The sequence below is a fragment of the Megalobrama amblycephala genome, linkage group LG17 (assembly GCF_018812025.1).
Source record: "Megalobrama amblycephala isolate DHTTF-2021 linkage group LG17, ASM1881202v1, whole genome shotgun sequence".
In the NCBI taxonomy this organism is placed as follows: domain Eukaryota; kingdom Metazoa; phylum Chordata; class Actinopteri; order Cypriniformes; family Xenocyprididae; genus Megalobrama; species Megalobrama amblycephala.
This window is the reverse complement of record NC_063060.1, coordinates 37,191,106-37,213,845: the sequence shown is the minus strand read 5'-3', so window position 1 is coordinate 37,213,845 and position 22,740 is coordinate 37,191,106. Positions and strand designations below refer to the sequence as shown.

The 22,740-nt window shown below is 35.8% G+C and overlaps 1 protein-coding gene and 1 long non-coding RNA gene across 5 annotated transcripts in view; one reads left to right on the top strand and one right to left on the bottom strand.

Moving 5' to 3' along the window:
- LOC125251274 overlaps positions 1 to 22,740 on the top strand; it is a 60,713-nt gene that overhangs the window by 32,663 nt on the left and 5,310 nt on the right. For 2 of the 3 annotated variants that reach the window (XR_007180959.1, XR_007180958.1), the window contains exon 2: positions 14,712 to 14,898. This is a non-coding gene — a long non-coding RNA (uncharacterized LOC125251274). Of the gene's footprint in view, positions 1 to 14,104; positions 14,181 to 14,711; positions 14,899 to 22,740 lie in introns of all 3 variants that reach the window. The other variant, XR_007180957.1, reaches the window with a different exon arrangement.
- Positions 1,567 to 16,321, bottom strand: kiss1ra (KISS1 receptor a). Of its 2 annotated transcripts, XR_007180956.1 has the most exons (6): positions 15,780 to 16,321; positions 14,725 to 14,849; positions 11,118 to 11,253; positions 8,678 to 8,916; positions 2,744 to 3,183; positions 1,567 to 2,586 (listed from the first exon to the last, which is right to left on the bottom strand). XR_007180956.1 is itself a non-coding variant. In XM_048164252.1 (5 exons), the coding sequence occupies exons 1-5, from the start codon at positions 16,015 to 16,017 to the stop codon at positions 2,809 to 2,811; spliced, it is 1,113 nt and encodes a 370-aa protein (XP_048020209.1). In that variant the 5' UTR covers positions 16,018 to 16,321; the 3' UTR covers positions 1,567 to 2,808. The 2 variants fall into 2 exon arrangements, 1 of the variants encoding a protein (XP_048020209.1); XM_048164252.1 differs by having other exon boundaries at positions 1,567 to 3,183.

Below are 22,740 nucleotides of genomic sequence, written 5' to 3'. Positions count from 1 at the left end.
TCAGAATGCTTTTTTGTGTTCCACTGCACTGCTTGTTAATCCTTTTTGATTGTAAACATACTTAGGGGCCGTTCTCACAGAACACTTTTTTCTTTTCCATTGTTTTTTATTTAAACTTGCACTATATGGCTGTGTTTGACCGTTGAGTTTGTGTCAGCATTCTAAAAACATGGCATTCAAGTTTGACTTCTTGTTTCAAGACCTTGTGTAAAAACACGTTCTGTGTGAATGGCCTCTTACGAGAACATCTTTGACCATTGCGTCCCTTTGCTTTTTCAGCATCTTGCATGTGAATGTCACATTTTTAAGATGCTGTGTCAAGATATTGGGCTGTTCTCACAGAAAGCATTTGTGCATTTCAGCACACTTCTTTTCCATTGTTTTTCTTAGCAAACACACAAGAAGGATGCGCTTGCGTCTGGTGTCTTTTGCATTAAATGCTGCATTCAAGTTAAAAAATGTTCAACTTTTAAAAAAGTTGGTTTTATTTATTTATTTTTAAAAATTAATTTCTTATTCTAAAGTTAAAGGGTTAGTTCACCCAAAAATGAAAATTCTGTCATTAATTACTCACCCTCATGTCATTCCAAACCCGTAAGACTTTTGTTCATCTTCAGAACACAAAATAAGATATTTTTGATAAAATCCGATGGCTCAGTGAGGCCTGCATTGACAGCAAGATAATTTACACTTTCAGTGCCCAGAAAGCTACTAAAGACATATTTAAAACAGTTCATGTGACTACAGTGGTTCAACCTTAATGTTATGAAGAGACAAGAGTAGTTTTTGTGTGCCAAAAAAAAAAAAAAAGACGACTTTATTGAACAATATCTAGTGATTGGCGATTTCAAAACACTGCTTCATGAAGCTTCGAAGCTTTACGAATCTTTTGTTTCAAATCAGTGGTTCGGAGCGTGTATCAAACAGACAAAGTCACGTGATTTCAGTAAACGAGGCTTCGTTACGTCATAGGTGTTTCGAAATGTTTAGAAATTTCAATGGTTCACCACTGGGGGGGCGATGATCTCTGTGAACCCATGAATCAAGTCTATAGGTTTTGCCACTTAGCCATCAGATTTTATCAAAAATATCTTAATTTGTGTTCCGAAGATCAACAAAGGTCTTACGGGTTTGTAACGACATGAGGGTGCGTAATTAATTACATAATTTTCATTTTTGGGTGAACTAATCCTTTAACTATTGTTATACATATGGATTATTGAATTATATAATATGTGATTAAAATCAAGTCTTGTCTTTTAGTGGCAACTCATGTGGCATTATTGCAAATTTATGTGGCATTACTGTAAAAACAAGACACTTCAAAACACCTCAACAATAACAACAACAAAAAAGAGTAAACTTTGACAAAAATAATGATTTAATGTATTTTATAATGTTTAAATATATATATATATATTTACAAAATATACATCACAAAAGCTGTTATAACAGCTTATAAATAAGAACAGTTGGCCACATCCAGAAAAATTAATGGATCTCTATGGGCCTCTACTGGATGTATATGGTAATTACACTTTTTTTTTTTTTCTAAAATCCTACAGATTTTTAACTAACCAGCAGATGGCAGAATTCTGCCTAACACCTAGATCAATACCCAGAAACGACTCATATTTAGTTTTGATCATTAAAGTGTTTTTTCATATAAAAAAAACAATATTTCATATCCATGCTAATGGTGTAGTTGAGGAGTTTTGCTGTAAATAGGTAAAAAACAAAAACCCTACTTTATATTCCCCAAAACACAGCATAAATGTATAGATGAGAAGTAAATGAATGAAAAAAAAAAAAAGATGTATCATTTGTATTCTTAAAAATGTTTTTTTTCATACATTCAATCTCTAAATATTTCGGGTTATATTAACCCCAAACACCCAAAGTGTAAACTGGAAATGAACAATATATGAGGGTTAAACGCAAAAATGCGTTCTATGGGAATGGCCCATTTAAAAATTTGGATTTTGCTGTGTCACGTCTCATGTTTTTAAACGCAAGTTTTGTGTAAACGACCCTTTAGTTCTAAATCTTACATTTATTATCACATTAATGATATCATTCCATCATTCTCAATTCTGTACACACGTGTTTGCTAATCCTCAGCGTCTATCACATGATAATCTCAATAGCCTTATTGGCAGGTGCAGCATAATTTTCTGTGCTGCGAAATGCATTCACTCAGTCTTGAGAAGTGGTGTGCTTTGAGAGAGTCTATACCTTCTGGGTACATCTCTTCAGGTTGGTCCATGCCGTAGAATGTTCAGAATATGTAAATATAACCGATGAAGAGCAGTTTGGAGTGGTGGTTTCATGAGGAAGTGTGCACAGGGAGGTGTCGTGTATGTCAAACACAATGGATGAGTCAACAGTTGCCATGTTTGATTTAGTCAACATCCTCTCAGGCAAGCTCCTACACATCTCCGCTGGCAGAACATCATCATTTTGGTTCCCCATGCTTGAAATTATGGCCTGTAAAATCAGCTTTCCATCAACAAATGTTGAAAACGCGTACTCTCGTAGCACAGCAGGGCCACCAATAAGAGTTGAACCTTTTGGTTTGGATGTTGGCTGCACAAAGGATGTAAACATCAAATTATACAATTTAACTCCAGCTGTAATTATAACAGTAATAATTTATGTGCACTTTCGCAGTTCTTTGCTCTCTAAATGTCCTTTTGCACCACATTAAAATATTTTTTTCACAGTTCAGTGAACTGGATATTACCCTTGTTAATGCAGAGGAAGCCTGAGTTTCAGCATGTGAAATCATGGTTTAGGTGTCATTGGCTCTCATTTCCTCTCAGTGTTGCTCTCCTCCGTTGCTACAAACTTTATTTCTGCATTGGCAGTGCGGGAGGCGACGCTGCTGTCCCTCACTTTGTGTCTGAAGAGGAAGGGGAAGGTCTTCCTGAAAGACTTGCGGAAGCTGGCGCCCATAAATCCGTAGACAATAGGGTTGATAGAGGAGTTGGCATAGGACATGCAGTTAGCCCACGTCTTGATCTTATATGTTGCGTAGTTGGCCTTGAAGTTGGGGTAGAAAGACTGGAACAGGACAAAGATCTGAATTGGACCCCAGCAAATAGTGAAGAGGACGACAATGACCACTACCATTTTGGAAATCTTACTCCTAATGGAGATAGTTCTCTCTGAGAGCAGGTGGACCTGAAATAAACAAGGTTTTGACAAAATTATCGAAGGGAAATGAGTCTGATTTGTACTTTCACTTCACTTCACTTCAAAAAAAAAAAATGGATCAGTGACATTTTAAAGGATAGTCTGCATACGTTTATAGTGCAAAAGTATCTAGACTTCTAGTCATTCTAATGAAGGTCTAAACTGAAGTGCAGTTTTTTGTCATTTTAATGCATACTAAAACTTGACAAAACAAGAAACTTGACATTTTTCCTGCCTGGATGTTATTAGAAAATATATTAAATTGCTATACTTGAATGCACCTCTTCTATGATGATTTTTTTTTTTAATCTAAAAGTTCTAAATTAAAATTCACTTTGATATTTGCATGGGGTTTAAATAAAAAAAAGAGTCTACAATTGCAATTAGAAGCCCCCCCCCCCTTTTTTGACACATAGTTTTCATAATTTTTATTAATATTTTTTATATTTAAATATATAAAATATATAAAAAAAAAAAAAAAAAAATATATATATATATATATATATATATATATATATATATATATATATATATATATATATATATAAAATGTTGAGAATAAACATTTAATATAATAATAATTTACAATAATTTAATATAATAATAATAATAAATTTAACAAGTTTTTTCTCGTAATTTAACGAGTTTATTCTTAACATTTTATCTCGACTTTTTTCTTGAAATTTATTGAGTTTTTTCTCGTAATTTAGCGAGTTTATTCTCAACATTTTATTTAGACTTTTTTCTTGAAATTTAACGAGTTTTTTCTCGAAATTTAACAACTTTAATCTCGAGATGGTTTTATTTTTTTATTATTGCTTGGCCCTAATCCTCTTCCGTAATATTTACTGTATAAAAATATGTAGAAATATTTGGAAACAAACAAACAAAAAAAAAAAACATTAAAATGTGTACACAAGTGTATTTAAGGTTTAAATAATTTTTTTATTATTGCTTTTAACCTGATGGTTACACCATTTTTGTTGTTGAATTAAAAAAAAATACTATGAAAGCAACATGAATACAACAATTAATTTTTTTAAATATATTATTATTATTATATATATCCTTATTTGTCACTAGTCTTTAAATATTCATACAAAATATAAAACTGTTGTAGTTCTAACTGTACCCACATAAATAAAACACAATTTCTGTTATACCTCTGAATTACTAAAATAGAAAAAAGAAAAAACATTTTCTTAAAGGGTTAGTTCACCCAAAAATGAACATTTCTGTCATTAATTACTCACCCTCATGTCGTTCCACACCCGTAAGACCTTCGTTCATCTTCAGAACACAAATTAAGATATTTTTGATGAAATCCGATGGCTCAGTAAGGCCTCCATTGCCAGAAGTAACACTCCCTTTTTCAACACCCAGAAAGCCACTAAAAGCATATTTAAAACAGTTCATGTGACTACAGTGGTTCAACTTTAATATTATAAAGCGATTACAATAATTTTTGTGCAGTAAAAATAACAAAATAGCGACTTTCTTCAACAATATCTAGTGATGGGCGATTTCAAAACACTGCTTCATGAAGCTTCGAAGCTTTTTGAATCTTTTGTTTCGAATCAGCCAAATGTATCAAACTGCCAAAGTCATGTGAACTATTGAAGTTTCAAAACACTTACGAGGTAATGAAGTCTCATTTACAGAAATCATGTGATTTTGGAGCTCCGAACCACTGATTCGAAACAAGTGATTCATCAAGCTTCGAAGCTTCATGAAGCAGTGTTTTGAAATCACCCATCACTAGATATTGTGGAATAAAGTCACTTTTTTGTTATTTTTGGCACACAAAAAGTATTTGCATCGCTTTAAAATATTAAAGTTGAACCACTGTAGTCACATGAACTGTTTTAAATATGTCTTTAGTAGCTTTCTGGGCATTGAAAAAGGGAGTGTTATTGCTGGCGATGCAAGCCTCACTGAGCCATCAGATTTTATCAAAAATATCTGATGAACGAAGGTCTTACAGGTGTGGAACAACATGAGTTTGAGTAATTAATGACAGAGTTTTCATTTTTGGGTGAACTAAACCTTTAACAAAGGTTCCAGAGCTCAATCATTATTCATTATTACATATTGTGAATCTGTCGACTGTGAAAATGAACCGTACATTGCAAAGGATTTTAAGTGAAGATAACGTGGCAGAGAAGATCATATGAAACAAAAGCACTAATTAAGAAAAAGGTTATTCCACAGTGGGCATCGCCAACACACACCAACTCCAGAGTTTCATTCCTCAAAACTCACTAAAAGAAAAAGAATTTTAAGAAGTGCAAACATCTGCAGGCCAAAAATCAGTATGGTGACTCAGGAACTTGGAGTGAGAGGTCACTCTGCTGTAATGTGAGGAAATGTCTTTTTGTCCCTCCTCAGACAAGATAGAGCTTTTAGGAGCTTTTAGGCTGAAATTCAAGGCGTATATGTGGCAAAGCTAACACTGCCTACATCTCAAAGAGTCACTATATCTACAGCGAAGTCTGGTGTTTGGCAGCATCATGCTGTGAGGTGGTTTTTCATTAGGCTATCAGTGACTGGTTTTCTAAATACAGTAAATCTTAGTCCAATAATGCATTTGTGGCACTACTGTACAAATCTAAACCCAGCATAGATCAGCATATAGTAATCATTCAGCAGTTGGTGAAAAGAATAAAATAGTGTCTAAAAGAGTTGAAATGATAAAATCTATTTATAAATGTCTATTTTTTTCCATTTCTGTCTAAAAATAAGCTATTAAATATATGACTGGTTATGTCTCATTTATCTTTAGACATGATTTTTATGGTGCTTTGGAAACCAGTTTCTTAATGGAGAACCTAAACACAAAATGTGATAGATTTTGGCCACCGCCAATGTGAAACTGGGCCACACCTACATCAGATGACTTAATGCTGTGAAAATTAGCTTTACAAAATTTTAGAAGTAATAATTAAATACTCTATTTTTTTGGTTAGGAATGTTTTGTAATAATATTGTTCATTAATTCTATGACTATATTTATAGTAATATAGTTCATTAAAGGTGCATTAAGTGATTTCTGAGAAACACCAGTGCTTCCCACAGGTTTGAAATATACTTGCGGTGGTAGCCTGGCAAAAAATACTATTACCTATGGCACAAAAATGGTCTACTACATGTGAAGTAAAATTTATAAAATGAATAATATATGTGTCAAATAATGTTCTTAGTCTTTTCTTCCTGTGGGAGAGACTACAATAATTTACTATGAATTAAATGGAAATAAAATTAAATACAATTTATTGTGTAACCAAAATACCAATAATGCCCAAAAGAAAAAGAAAAACTTAGCGTGTGACTTTTAATTATAAACAAGCCCGAAATACACAGGTACTCTTATTTTGAAATGTCTGTACTATTGTAGGCTGATCCTTCAGATTCTTACAATCATCTAAAACATTTTATATAAAGGCCATAAAGTAGACATTGTAATAATTCATCAACTTGAGTTCATTAGCAATCGCTTGGCATAATTCTGCGCTTTTCATTGATTGAGAATCACTTTGAAGCAGTCTGAAGCGCTGTTGCGTGAGCTTGTAGAACGCGCAACAGCGCCCCCTTTTGACTATGAAAAAATGCAGCGCCCGTGGAAAGTCAGCGGGAGTAAACAGCTCTGATGCACACATAACGAGCAGGTAGGAAACGACTAGTTAATCGATCGCGGATGGTCTTATTATCTTGCGCGGATATAAAAGTATAAGAGAATAAAAATAATAAAAGCAAAAATGTGTCTCTGAATATACTTGGGCGGCCGTTATTATACGCGGGCGGGCCGCCCAAGTAAAGTCTATGTGTGGGAAGCACTGAACACTGTTGATGTTTGAAATCAACTCAAACAAACACACCCCTCCATTCATAGCGCCGCCCCCAAAATGCACAAACACGTAATGCAATTTTATCATAGCTGAAGCGAAGCAAAATAATGCTTCGTGAAAATTAAAGTGAAGATGATGAACAAACGACAAGGAAGAACAAAAAATGTACATACAATACACGAGTATATGCAAGCAAGAGCACACCAGCTTCAGACAAACAGTGACACTCAAAAATGTCCTGTTACTATAACTAAAATTAAAACCGCATATCTTGGTTCTGTCAACCGTATCAAAACCAATGTTACTCACATATGGAGCAGAAACAATGAAACCTCTGCATTCACCTCTAGGTACATCTACATCTAGGTAATTGAGGATGTACCCCTGGTCATTTCTAGGCTTGATTACTGCAATGCTCTTCTGGCTGGACTGCCATCTTGCACAATCAAGCCTCTACAAATGATTCAGAATGCTGCAGCACGTCTTGTCTTTAATGAGCTCAAAAGAGCACATGTAACGCCTCTCTTCATCTCTGCATTGGCTACCACTTGCTGCTCGCATCAAGTTCAAGGTGTTGACGCTTGCTTACAGATGGTAAATTAATTGCCTAAATTATTACATTATTTGCTAACTGCATTCTTTAAATTGTAATGTTGACATGCATTCTCTGTAAAGCTGCTTTGAAACGATATGTGTCGTGAAAAACGCTATACAAATAAATGTGAATTGAATTGAATTAAAGATCTACCACAGGCTCAGCACCCTCCTACGTCCACTCACTCTTACGAGTGACCTATCCTTTCATTACCTATCCTTTCACTTCCTTTAATCCCTCTCTATTGTAGCTTATGATACTCTGAGCAATGTCTGAAACTTGTATTGTGAGCACTTCTTGTGTCTATTTGCCTCTTCATGATGACTCGCTTGTAAGTCGCTTTGGATGAAAGTGTCTGCCAAATGAATAAATGTAAATGTAATTGTAAAAATCTCAAGCACTGAAAAGCTTTTCTAATATTAATGCGAGTCCTAAAGCTCTTGTCTGATCATAACCCTTCTTTTTCTAATGATATTCCTCTGAACTTTTCTCTTTTGTAATGTCTCCCAGCCATTACTCTTTCTACAGTCTATCTTCAAATCTCCCACTTGCTCACTCTCTCCTCTCCCATCATGAGTGGACACGCCCCCTACTTCTGATTGGCTTTCTCTCTCCTCCCCCATCATGAGTGGACTCGCCCCCTATTTCTGATTGGCTTTCTCTCTCCTCCCCCATCATGAGTGGACACACCCCCTACTACTGATTGGCTTACTCTCTCTTCTCCCCCATCATGAGTTGACACGCCCCCTACTGCTGTTTGGCTACAAGTGTGTTGTGGTGTTTGTTCCGAGCCGCATTCAACAGCATTTCTCAGAAATCGCTTACCTTTTAAAAGTAGCAATTACAATCCAGTTATAAAATAAAAGGTTACTACTACTAGGTTATTACTACAGCTACTTTGTCTTGAAGAGAAGAAAAGAACCCAAGATATTTCACAGTCTCTCTGGGGCATATACACCTGAATTATAGATTAAAGAGCGCACAGCCTTTTATATCCATTCAGTGGAGTGTCATCACTAATGGTTGTTATCCATAAACATACCTGATGGTTGTTATCCACTGGTTCCACAGAGGCCTGTCCCACTCTCTTCAACATGAAGGAATAACAGAAAGAGATAGTAATGACAGGCAGTAGATACACAGCTATGAACTGATAGAGGATGAAAGCCTTCTCATGGGTCTTTGATGGAAACCTCTCCATGCAGTATTTTCTTGGTCCATACCAATAGCCGTCCTCAAGCCTCTGGTACAGGAAGATTGGTATGGAAAGAATGAAGGAACCTTGTTGCAAAAGAGGGGGAAAGATGAGAATTTTAATGCTTGTTCATGTTTAATCTTTTGAATATAAAGGAGTAGTCTGGGTTAAATGCAGTGAAGTGCTTTCATGCACTGATGTTTAAAAGCATAAATGTGAAGTATGAATTTTTGTTGAAGCTTTTAGCCTGCATTAATTCTTCAGTAAAAAATAATGTTTGAGATATATATATATATATATATATATATATATATATATATATATATATATATATATATATATATATATATATATATATATATATATATATATATGTATATATATATATATGTATGTATATATATATATATGTATATATATGTATGTATGTATGTATGTATATATATATATATATATATATATATATATATATATATGTATGTATGTGTATATATATATATATATATATATATATATATATATATATGTATATATGTATATATGTATATATATATATATATATATATATATATATATATATATATATATATGGACACAGCTTTAAAAACTTACAAATATTATAAACTTTTTATGTTTATATTGTAGTAAATATATTTGCATAGTTACATTTTACTAATATAAAGTACATATTTACATTCTTTACATACTTTAAAATTTTAAATGTTGCCATACATCCATATTGTGCAATTTACTATAATTTTTCAAAAATGTATGTGCAAATGTAATGTACTAATAATAATGATATTGAGACTAAAGAGATTTTATGTTCACACAGAACATGTTTTTGTGATCCATTGTGATGCTTTTTTCTATGTAAATATACATTAGATGGATGTTTTTTTGACAGCTTGTAACAGCTTGCACATTACACTGTCAAATAATTTTTAAAATGTGTCTGGAGACGCTGCATTCCTTTCCACTCCAGGATCTTGGCTCATTTGAGTGGGACAAGACCAAATCAAGTGTTTATTGTTCACTCGACTCACTTGTTAACTGCTGCAAGTTTAATCTTCTGGATCAGTCGAATTTACCAACGAACCATTCAATGTTATTTGTGAACCAGTTGATTGAAAAGAATCGGCTCAGAAGATTCACTCACGAAACAGACATCACTAACGGATCTCAATTTCTTCACTTTAAAATAAAATAAAGTGTCATTTAGTTACCATACAGTTCCACACGACATGGCATATGCAAACCAATAACACCTTCTATAACCATAAGTGTGTGTTGCCATGTTATTTAAATTAAAATGATACTGATACATCTTTTTCATTTCCTTTCTCATACCATGGTGATATGATGTGATCACATTTCTTGAATAATTAAATTCATAATTCGTTTCTCTACCTGAAAACCTGACCCTCCTGATGTGGATAATCAACCAATACATTTTTGTTTAAATGTTGTGGGTTGGTTTGTGCATTAGCCTAAAGACTAAGCAAAACAGTAATTTCAGGGACATTATAGATTTGAACAACATGTACTCCATCCTACACTGACTATGAAAACATTTATGCAAATCAAGTATGCCTACCTTGAAATGCAGGTACTAAAGCTCTTGCCTGATCATAAACCTTCTTTTTCCAGTGATATTTCTCTGAACTTTTCTTTTGTAATGTCTCTGAGCCATTACACTTTCTACAGTCTGTCTTCAAATCTCCCTCTTGCTTACTCTCTCTTACACGCCCCCTACTGCTGATTGGCTTACTCTTTCTCCTCGTCATCACGCCCCCTACTGCTGATTGGCTTACTCTTTCTCCTCATCATCGCCAATCTCCTACTGCTGATTGGCTTACACTCTCTCCTCCCCCATCATGATTGGACACGCCCCCTACTGCTGATTGGCTTACTCTCTCTCCTCTCCCATCATGAGTGGACGCGCCCCCTACTGCTGATTGGCTTACACTCTCTCCTCCCCCATCATGATTGGACACACCCCCTACTGCTGATTGGCTTACTCTCTCTCCTCCCTCCTCCTGCTGCCACGTGTACTAGGCTAAGCCTGACATAAACAATGTGTTCTATGTGAACACTGCCTATCACATCAGTTGCATGCTAACACATGTAAAATAGCCTATTTTCAAAGGTTTATTACACTCTAATTATTGCAGATATAGAGAGAACACAGCCTGTGTTTGTTATAAGTGTAGAAATGGTGTCATCTTTATTGATATTAATAACATTAGGGCAACGTTTTGTGTATGTAATCTACTAAATGACTTACCGATCCAGATACAGATGCTAACAATCATTGCGACACGAGGGGTCCGATGGTGCAGGGATTTCAGAGGATACACAGTCACATAGCAACGGTCTCCACTCATCGCCGTGAGAGTGATGCATGTCGCCTGTACGGTCACCTAGACATTGCCAAACCTTTTCTTATCATGTGTTATATCATTATCAGTACATGCAAGACAGACACACTCCAGAGCACTGGAGCAAACATAAAAATTGTATTTAAGTAATCTAAAATCTAGCACATCAAAAACACATCCGCATAATGCTTTCAATACAGGCCAGTCTTTAGCTCATCGCTTTTTGAATTAATTCTAGACAGAAAAAACAGCCCCATTCACTTGTGTTTTTGTCCGGTGAATTAATTGAACTGAAGTGCCTGATTGCTCATCTTAAATTAAAAGAATCGGGTAGGAGGAGAGGCTTTGGAGAATAAAGTCAACCAATGTGCAGAGTGTTTTTATGCAAGCTTAACTATCCCTTAGCTCTTTGATGAAACAGGTGTGAACAAAGAGCTGCTCCATCCCATCATCTTTTGTGCAAGGTATCTAATGATTAAACAAAAAAGGCTCAATCTGAGGAGGCCTGTGTTTACGACACGATAAGCTTCACAGCGGCTTTTGGACCAAACCCGTACAAGGATTAGAAAAGACCAAAACCACAGCTGAATTTATGCAGTATGTTGTTTGGTTTTAGTGTAAGCTGTTATTCACACTGCAACTAAATACAAGAATGAAGATTTGTGAATTAACAGTAGACTTTCAGTAGATTTTCATGTAGACCGTAAAATTGCACTGCAACGTTGCTTATATAAGTGAAATGAGTAAATAGTCATATGTTTAATGGGCTGACATATCCCTTTTGTTGCATATTCTTTTTTCTTTACTTGTGCTTTTAATAGTTTTATAAACATACTGTCCTACTTTTCTGTTTGGCCGATGCAGTCTCTCACAAGGCAGTGAATAAAGATTGACTCACATCTTCTGTTATACATGAAATGAGGGATGAATCATAATGCCACACAAAAAGAAGTTCCTCCTCCATGTATACCCAAATGAAAGGGGAAAAAACCAACAACTTGATATTCCTCAGAGCATTTCTATTCAATGATGGTTTTCTGTTTTGATGTATATTCTGTATGGTTGTTATAAATGGAGCTGTTTGGGTTCACAGAGGATTACTCTTTTATGTATTGCTGCAGAGAGACCGCTTGCCAAGCTATAAACTACAGTTTTTGAAGTAGCTGAACTACAATTGCTTGTTATCCTTTTGGAAAAGTATTTCGCTACAAGCTGCTAATAGAAAGTAGGCCTACTTGAAGCTACTTAAGACAATACAGATCTTAAATTCATACCATATATATTATTATATATCATTTAATCAGAGCTGTATTTTTATGGTTTTTAAAGTCCCCCTGAAATCAAAATTTAAGTTTTTTAGCTTTACTATGAATATGTTAGCCTTAAGGTTATGCATAAGCTGGTTTGTTCCAAAACAATGACAAAATTCACATTTAGGAGATATAAGCATTCAAAACTTACAATCTCTCACTTCCGCTAAAATGGATCACGGATTTTCATGACATCATATCGCACTTCAGCTTCTCATCAAATCTTCTGTCCAATCAAATGCTGTCTAGAATATGAAGTCCGGCCCCTCATACACTGAAGCTGCGGCTGAAATCGGTCATTTGTTCACACATTTACTTGTTTATACATGGTGAATGGTACATAGTGCACTATATAGAGAATAGGGAACGATTCAGACAGTGTAAATATGCTTTCCATTGATGCAAATGAAGTCTGTTTTTTGTATTAATGTCACATGAACCACCGTAGTGCGAACACTCTGCTCTGTTTTTGAAGTAGCTGAACTGCTTGTTATCCTTTTGGAAAAGTACTATTGAAAAGTGAAGTCTCAATCGCCCCTAGGTGATTGGTCCCAGTATAGGTCATAATCCCTGCCCTCTCCATGTAATCTTGGAGAGGGCAGGGATCTGGGATCTTGAAATCTAAAAATTAAATTAATTACACTTTAAATAATATTTTTTCCAAAGATTTTTTCAGTCATTTTATCTGGTTTTTATCATACTGATGTAAGTTCAAGTGTTCGTTTTTTAAACAAGTGTGGTTTTAGTTAGTTATTTGATGCTATAACATTTGTGTCAAAGAGCATTTAGTTTTATCAGAAACAAATGAATATGAGTCTGGCGCAGTTTTATTACGTTGGTTGTACGTGTCGCAGCAGTTCGGAAATGAAATGTGTTTTGAGAGTCAGGGTTGCCAGGTTTTCACACCAAAACCCGCCCAATTGCTCCTCAAAACTAGCCCAAAACTTGCCCAATCGCATTTCAAGGGGGTCCCACGCCACGGTAAAAATTGCATTCTGGGGGTGAAGTCTGCATTTTTGGCGGGAATCCCCTGGTAAAATTCGCATTCCAGGGGCTAAATATCAAGTCATTTGGGGTCGATTTTTTTCGGGACATGAAAAACAACCCCGCGGCAACAGTGTAAAAGTATCCCAATTCTGCGGGAAAACGGTGAGAGAGCAACACTAGTGAGAGTGGTGCTAAAAGGTTAATGTTTGTTTAAAAAAAAAAAAACATGCCACCTACACTAAACCCTTCCCTAAACCTAACAGATATAACAACATACAGTATATAGCTTAGATATAAGATATAACCTAACAGTAATAACAAAAGCAAGTGTAAGAAAAAAAAAACATTTGCAGAATCCACCATTACATTTCAGCTTGCTTCTTTAAGTCTTTATTTATCAATAATTTGCCCCTAATTATAATTTTTGTGAAAAGAAATAAAAGTTGTTGGTGTTTTACGGCCACTAGTGGACATTTTAGCTCGAAACTGCAGTGAATTGTATGTACATGTATGTTTATGGAGTTTAGCAAAAATGTAGTTAGAGTCACATTTAGAAGTTTCATTTTTTTTTTACTTTTTTTTTTTTGTCTAATCAGAGTTCCTGGAGCAGCATTCTCTATGCCAGACAGTCAGAACGTGCTTGTCAAGAGAGGTGCATTGATTGTGAAATAGGTGAGGAAATCAAAAAATGTGCGGTGATTAATCTCTACGCACCCCTCATACCAAAGCAATTACATTTGTTTCGAAATGTATCTTGAATTTTTGACATTTCAGTTTTGACATCTCAGAACTGTCTCTACAGACTCAATCTAAGACTACATTTTTAATTAGTTATAAAAGATATGCATGACATTGCATCTCAGGGCAAAAAATTGGACATGTGACTTGAGCTAATTAATTTAATTGCCAATTGTAATTACATCATGATTGTGGCGTCACTACCCAACAATAACATCTGTTAAAAATAGGGACGATTGTATCGGTCTTAATTTGTGTACAAATCCATTTATTGCTGGTTGACATTGTTGGGTACCGTATTGAAGTGCAGAATCCTATCAGCATTGATCTTACACATTAATTTCTCCCACAGTGGTTTTGTCGGTATGGCCATTGTCCTTGAAAACATTCTGAGATGATGCAGCAGAGAGACATTTGCACTACACAAAAGAAAACTACTACTTCTTGTGCTCTGTTTTCCCTTAGGTGCTATTCTTACCTGTTGGAGAAAAGCAACAAATTTGCACATGAAGTCTCCAAATATCCAGCCAGGCAGAGGATAGAGAGTAGCGGTGAACGGCACACAGCATAGCAGGAAAATGATGTCAGTGGCAGCCAAGTTAGCTGAGGAATTAAATATACGTGTAATCAACGATCTGTTTCAGATGAATAGGTAAGCAAAATTGAATGTGCAATGTGAGGTGGCACTGTCTCCAAGGGGTTCAGGGATTCTTTCAGCTCTTACAATATTGTGATTTTCATGAAGTTAAAACAATGTTAGGAATAATTGAAGACAGAAAATGGAAGGAGTGCCGTGAATGAAATACAAACTCTGACAGCAACATTGAAAATGGATGTTAATCTGACTGCCTGTCAGTCTCAGACTGATATAACTGCAAAAAGACTAAAAGTACAAATACAGTAAAATTACAAATACTAACATACAGGCTTTGAGTGATTTATGACTTTTTTGATTATTAAGTCATTCAAGTTACTGCAATTTTAAGGCATTTCCTAACCTCGCAATCTTGCCCAAGACGTCCTTGCGCAGTGTTCCTTGAGATAATGCAATAATTCTTACAGTTACATGACAGCGCATCATCCTGTGGCTAATGAATCATTCACCATATATAATACATAATGCCAATAAGAGGTTGAACTTCAATTTGTTTCCTGTCACAGCAATTCCTGTGCAGAATTAGATTCATCTCAATGTGCTTGTATAGAGTACTAAATTAATTCATTACTAAAAATATCACTTAATAATTTTTGATAATATTAATAATAATAATTTATTTGCAAAGTGCTTCATACAGTAGGTCTGAGCATGTAAATATATATATATTAGAAAAAATAAAGTATAAAAACAAAAATGATTGTTTAAAAAGGAGAAAATAACAAAATTTATAAAAAATATATATTATTTAAAAGCTAAAAAAAAAAAAAAATCTTTAGAAGCTTTTTTAAAAATGTGAATGCTTATAGAGCTTGTCTAATCTGGTGAAAGGTTCCAAAGGTTTAGTACAGAAAAAAAGGGAATTGGCTGAAACTCACCAATGTAGAAGTTAGTGGCCGTCCTCATCTGTCTGTGCTTGGAGATGACATATATCACCAGTGAGTTCCCGATCAGCCCCACCAGCATGATGAGGGAGAAGAAGAGGGGCACCAGCCAAGCATCCGTCAGGAAGGGGTGCTCCTCATCCTCAGTATCCTCCATAGAGGAGTTTCCAATGGAGCTGTTCAACAGCTCACTTGAGTTCCAGTCTTCACTAGGAAACATGATTTTAGACATCTTTAAACAAGATGAAAAAAGTAAAGTTTCTTCTCTTTAGCAGTGACAAAATCCTCATCCCCACTAATCCAAGAAATATTAAGAAAAAGCCATCTGAATCTGGCGTTGTACTTTCATAAACCTCATTCTAGTCACTGAGGGAGTTTTGCAGGTAGACGGGTATTTGAGAGAGATGATCGCTGCAATTTGTCCGACTTCTCTTCAGCTCTTTGAAAAAGGAGCCCTGCGAGCAGTATCCACTCAAAGACGGAGTTTATTCGCTCCCATTGGCTTTATACACAGCCTGAACACACGTGGGCAACAGAGTGATTGTAGAATGAAGAACTGATGTCAGGTCGCATAGCAACAATTTTAGGGCTCTCTCTCTCTCTCTCTCTCTCTCTCATTCCACTGGTCTGTGTGCAGAGAGAGTAAAATATAAATGTGGTATTTACCCTGCAATATACACATAGCCTAAAGACACGCAACCCTGTGCAATCAGAGAGATCAATGTGATACAATTTGTTCTACTATCACAACATATAATTCTAACCTAGAAATTATTGGCTACATCATGGAAACGCACAATTACTGCTTCTTTGGGTCTTTGCACTCGGCATCACTGCAAATTGCCATATAGGATCTCTTTTGTTGAGCTCGTTATTTTTTTCCTTACATGCACTTTAGGTGCAAATCGAACCAAATTCAGACTATGAATGAGCAATTCAATCAGACCAAAGTTCTGTGAGAATAAGCCCACAATCATGCTCAGATAAGAGCACAGTGGTCCCTCTGAACACTGATGAAGAACACTCACAATCTCTATTCAATAAAATTCAACAAGCGTTCTTTGACCCCCTTATGTGCGTATAATTGCACAAATTTAATGCATAAAATTGCTTGTTATAATAAGAATTGTTTTTGTTTGGAAAAAGTTCATTTTTTTAATTTAATTTAATTAAATTATTAAAGCAATATTACACAAGTGCTGTTGCTCAATGTAGAGAATATATAGAATTTTTTTATAACAAGGATTTTTTGGAATTATCGAATCTGATTAGACAATCGCAACATTTAGTTGGTTGATATTTTCTAACATTCACCCTTTTCTATGGCAATCAGGGCTTGACATTAATGCGGGTGCCAGGTGGTTTCAGCAGTGGTGTGTAACGCAGTCACTCCTACTAGCTTCTTTGGCGGCTTGAATTTTATATAATATACATTTTTCAGCTGTAGTCTTTTAAAAAGGCATCTGAAATAATAAACTAAGTGCAATATAGTGTTGTCAAAAATATAGATTTTTCGATACATATCGATACTGAAATATCTGAAGTGCTTCCCATACTCATTTCCTGCAGAATAGATACACGACACCATCTGCACTTTCTTTCTTTTTTTTGACACACAAATCGCCTCCCCTCATTCACTCATTTCATTTGCTCCAGATGAATATTGTTGGTGTTACAGGGTTTGAATTTCAGGGTGGGACTGCACGTATTGCAGTTAAAGGTGCTACAGAGGATGTTTTGTTTTATACATTTTTGCAATATTACTTGAAACTGTCTTTACTAACTGATAAAAGACTATTTATTAGGTGCACTGAAAGGAATAATATTAATATACATCATCTGTGCACGAGGTAGGGCCTTAAAAACATCAGCCAATCGTTTACGCGATCATCACGTAAACGATTGGCCCTCTGGCTTGTCAATCACTGCTGTGACGTTCCTTGTGAAAGACGTGCGCGGCTGCGCTCTCCAGTAACTTTCCACACTCCACAGGCGCCGCATGCAATGTTTTTGTCAGGAGACAGGAGTAACAACTGCAGATTATGAGTTACCTGCGGTGAGTCCGACATAATGAATCCACTAACACGACACAGCGAATGTCGGTGGCAAACACTCGTGTTCCAATACTCGTGCACGAGTTTTGGGAGGCGTTCCCTCGAAATGAGCTGTCAAGGAGGGGGGTTGCTCTTACGCATGCGCTCATTTCAAAAACTCACTAACAGTCTTTGGTTTCTCAGTCAACGAAAAGATCCTCTTTTGCACCTTTAAATCAAGTGTAGCGTTAGTCCTGGCTGGTCACGTTAGTCGAGCTTGCATCAGCTGACACTCAGCTGATTCACATTGACCTATAGGAATACGACGCCTATCACCGCATTCGTATATATAAATGGTCCATTCAGTATTATCAGCAGCTTTATCGCATTGCTCATGAGCTAATTACCCTCCCCCAACCCCAGCTCCTCCTTTGTCCAGTCAGGACTTGGCCTTCTGATATTTCTTTTGATCAAACTCATTCCTTCAATTATGTTGTTACATTAATTATTGTCATTAAGAATATTTATGATATTGCAATACTTGTTTTTGTTCTGTTTACCCTACGGGGGTTTATCGCTGCTCTCCCTGCTCTTATCCATGCTAGTCTGCATGGATGGGCAGGGAGTTTTTGCCCAGAACAGAACCATACCACCAATACAAACTGTATGCTAACTGCCAGTCATCTTTGACGATAGTGATCCTGACAGAATTTCACTCATTCATGCAGATTTTGTGCTCATACCAAAACTGCGCACACATAAAGCCGCCTCTCAGTATAACTGAGTTATTTTTCGCTGCTCATTGCGCTTAAAAATTCAAATACACACATAAAATAATGCCAAAATGCCTGTCTTGGCGAGTATTCATGTAAACACAGTCAGTTGTTTTAAAGTTACCGTGTTCGTCTTGTAGGCTGATTGTTTTGTACATCATAGTCGACTACGTTTTTCTTAGAGTAAGCTTTAAAGGGATAGTTCACCCCAAAATAAAAATTATCCCATTATTTACTCACCATCAACCATCCTAGGTGTATATCACTATCTTCTTTCAGACAAACGCAATCAGAGTTATATTAAAAAATATCCTGGCTCTTTCAAACTTTATAATAGTAATGAATGGCACTCCTGATTTTGAAGTTAATCAGGTATATTTTATTGATCAGGTATATGATTTTGATATAATCTCGCAATTGCGAGTTATAACGTCAGAATTGCAAGATATAAACTTGCAATTTCAAGAAATACTTGCTAATTAAAATCTAATTAATCTCAATTTTTTTTTATATCTCACAATTCTGACTTCTTTTCTTAGAATTGTGTGATATAAACTCACAATTGTGAGTTATAAAGTCAAATTGACCCTTCGCCGGGAGTTTGATTGACAGGCGATCTAACCAATCATAACGCCAAATTCACCATTTTGTCCGACAAAGCAGTCAGGAGTTAGAAGATTAACCTCGGTGGACTTGAACTTGAAAAATAATGTGTACTGACGTCTTTCTGCGTTTGAAACAACATTCCTTCTCATGTTCATTCATGTTTTTTTGATGCTATAAATGAACTAGTAGAAAGAGATGATCGGTTCATGAGCCTCTTGAGCTGAGGCGCTACAGTGATCAGTCACGACACATTAAAATGCCACAAAACGGTTTTTACTGTTTAAATTTCTTAAAAAAACTACACAGTTTGAAAGCTGTGACTTTGTTTACTATCATAAGTAACCTGCTCTGTCTTGTCTGTCAACGTGTTGTCAGTATCCTCTTTGCTCCGCGATGTATTTTTTACTCCGTGTGGTGTGAAAGCGCCATGGCTTGTCGGACAAAGCAACAGTAACTAAGGGGGGCGGGTCTTTGCGAAGGGTCAATTCTGAGGAAAAAATGTTGAATTTTTTTATTCAGTGGCAGTAACAAGCTTCCATAGCACTCAGAAGAGTAAAAAGATGTCAAATTTGTCATCACTCCCTCAGCCGTTAAATTAGAAACACACTCACAGCAGTGTTAATTCGGTTTTTTTGTCATTTACTGCAAAGGTAATACACAAAGCATAGCTTTATAAATGTGTATTTAATTTTTTTTTTTTTTTATATGAAAGTATTAAAAAATTACTAGATTTTTGATGACCATAGCAAACCACAATGATCCTGTCAATCCCCAATTGACAAAATCAAGTCCTGCCCTCCATTTTTTCCTTCAGGAAGCCATTTCACTTACTTGTATGTCATATAGGGGGAAAAAAGACTATCGCAACTTCTGTTTCATGCTGTCTTTAAAAAACCTTGCAAAATTATTCATACCTCTCCCAACAGAGCTGTTATGTTTCACAACATCCAAACTTGACATCTACTGAAAATGAAAATAGTTCAATCAGATTACACTGTGTTCCAAATTATTATGCAAGTGGGATTTCGCATCAATGGGATTTCGGTACAAAAAACATTCAGATTTTAGTTTTTCAAAGAAAGTGTTCGTTTTATTTCTCCATATCTTTTTGAATAACTGGTATCAATCTCAGACAGGTTTGTTAAAAAGTTTGCCAGGTCTTCTTAGGTAAATGGAAACTATACTTAAAGAGGTTGTTCCTCTCATTAAGCAAGTCACAATTCTCATGCAAAATAGGGAGAAAGATAGATCTTTCTGAAAAAGGCATGAAAACAACTAATATTGTGCAAAAACTGAATGGAGATTATCGAACTATTATAAGATTTGCGAGTAATTTACAACACAAGAGAACTCTGTTTCTGTTAAAGTTTCTGTCAAAAAAAAAAATTATATTAAAAGGACAGCTATAAGATAAAGCCAGCAAACAGGTATTTGAAGCTGCTGGTGTCAGTGAATTCTCAAGAACATCTCCATGCTGGCTGACAGTTAAAGATGCATTCCAGCCACCCCTAACCAAAGCTCACAAAGAGAAATGTTTACAGTGGGTCTTCAAATAAATTTTCAAACTGTTTTATTGCTGTGGTGTTTTTTGCAGCATGGGATAGTGCGTTGTCCTGAATGAAAATTTGTTTATGCCATAGCAGAAAATTATCAGTTATAAACGTATCTTGCAGAAGTCATTTTGACACCCTCAGAGACCCTAAGGCCCCGATATACACTTGAAACCAAATCGAAGAACAAACTGATGTGACGTAATTTCAAACAAAATCAGGCCAAAACGAAGTTCGTTTTGGGAGCTCGAAACGGCTTGCCAAAGCGAACTCTCGGATAAAAAGTTTGCTCCAGCTGCAAAACACCTTCGTACTACCATTGTCAGTGACGATAAGGTAATAGGAGGTGTGCGCCTTCTTTCACATGGAACTGTTCTCTGACTCATTTCATCTGTAGAGTTCATCGAGGTGAGATCTCCACAGGTGAAAACACTGGATAGTCACTTTATAGTAGAAAATGAAGTTGTGCTTCTGATGAAAAGAGGCACTGACACTGTTTTTCATGTTTCATACTGTAAAGCTGCTTTCTTTTAAGCAATCTATTGAATAAAATGCCATAGAAATAAATGTCGTGCAAATTTGCAGAGCTCAAGCTAACATACCCATGTTGTTATAATCAGATGCTTTTCTTATGCTTTCTATAAATAAAATGCTTGCTGTATTCACATGTTGTGTTTAATTTGTTACTGAGAGGAAAGCGTGCAGCATATATTTACATATTCATCTAAACTCTCTCAGCAGTGTGGGTGGCGTCAGATGTTCGATAACAGTATATCACTGCTCACATATTTCGAACTTCAATTTACCCCTAAACGAAGAACAAAAAAGAACTTCGCCGTGAGTATATCGGGGCCTTAAAGGGACATTCCCTTTCACTTCCCAATATTCCAGCTCAAATCATCAACTTGCTTATGCTGCAGTCTCCCTGGAAAGTGGTGGCCACTCACCAACCATCCAGAAATCCATCCATCTTCTAGACCATCCATTGTAGTACGGCATTCCTCAGTGAATAAAACTATTTAAAAAGGAGTCTTCTTGTATTTCTACACCCACTGTAAACGTTTCTCTTTGTGAGCTTTGGTTAGGGGTGGCTGAAATGCAACCAAATGCAACTGCCAGCCAGCATGGAGATGTTCTTGAGAATCCAGTGACACCAGCAGCTTCAAATACCTGTTTGCTGCTCAACAGTGGCTTTTTTTTTTTTTTTTATATATAGCTGTCAATTCAATTTTTTTGTTAGAAACTTTTCTTAATAAGCCTTGTGCTGTAAATTACTCACAAATCTTATGACAGTTTGATAATCTCCATTCAGTTTTCACACAATATTAGTTGTTTTCAAGCATTTTGCATAACAGTGCACCATGTCATGCTTTTCATCTTCAGAAAGATCTTTCTTTCTCCCCGTATTGCGTGAGAACTGTGACATGCTTAATAAGAGGAACAAGCTCTTGGAGTATGGTTTCTGTTTACCTAAATAGACCTGGCTAACTATTTAACAAACCTGTCTGAGATTGATACCAGTTATCTAAAAAGACATGGAGAAATAAAACAAAAAAACACTTTCTTTGAAAAACTAAAATCTGAATGATTATTGTTCTGAAATCCCATTGATGTGTCACTTGCATAATAATGTGGAACACAGTGTAGATGTTGTTCATAGTGATTGTGATTTACAGCACATATTATCTGAAACTTGTAACAGTCACAGGCACACAATGAAAAATGAATCATTGATGTGATCAGTCATTATACTTTGATCGCTGTTCCACTGAACATGGTAGCATGGTACTCCTTACAGCACTAAAGGTTTAGTTGAACATTCAGGCTTTAAAACTTAGTATGCCTGTCTGGTGGTTTTGAAGGTCATAGAAAACCATAAATTTGTATTCTGCCTCTGGCATTCTCTGAGTCTCTGGGGACTGGGGGCCGCTTCAGCTCAGCATTCAGATGTAGTGAAGGGCTCAGCTTCAGGCCTTGTTCACAAAGCTACAGG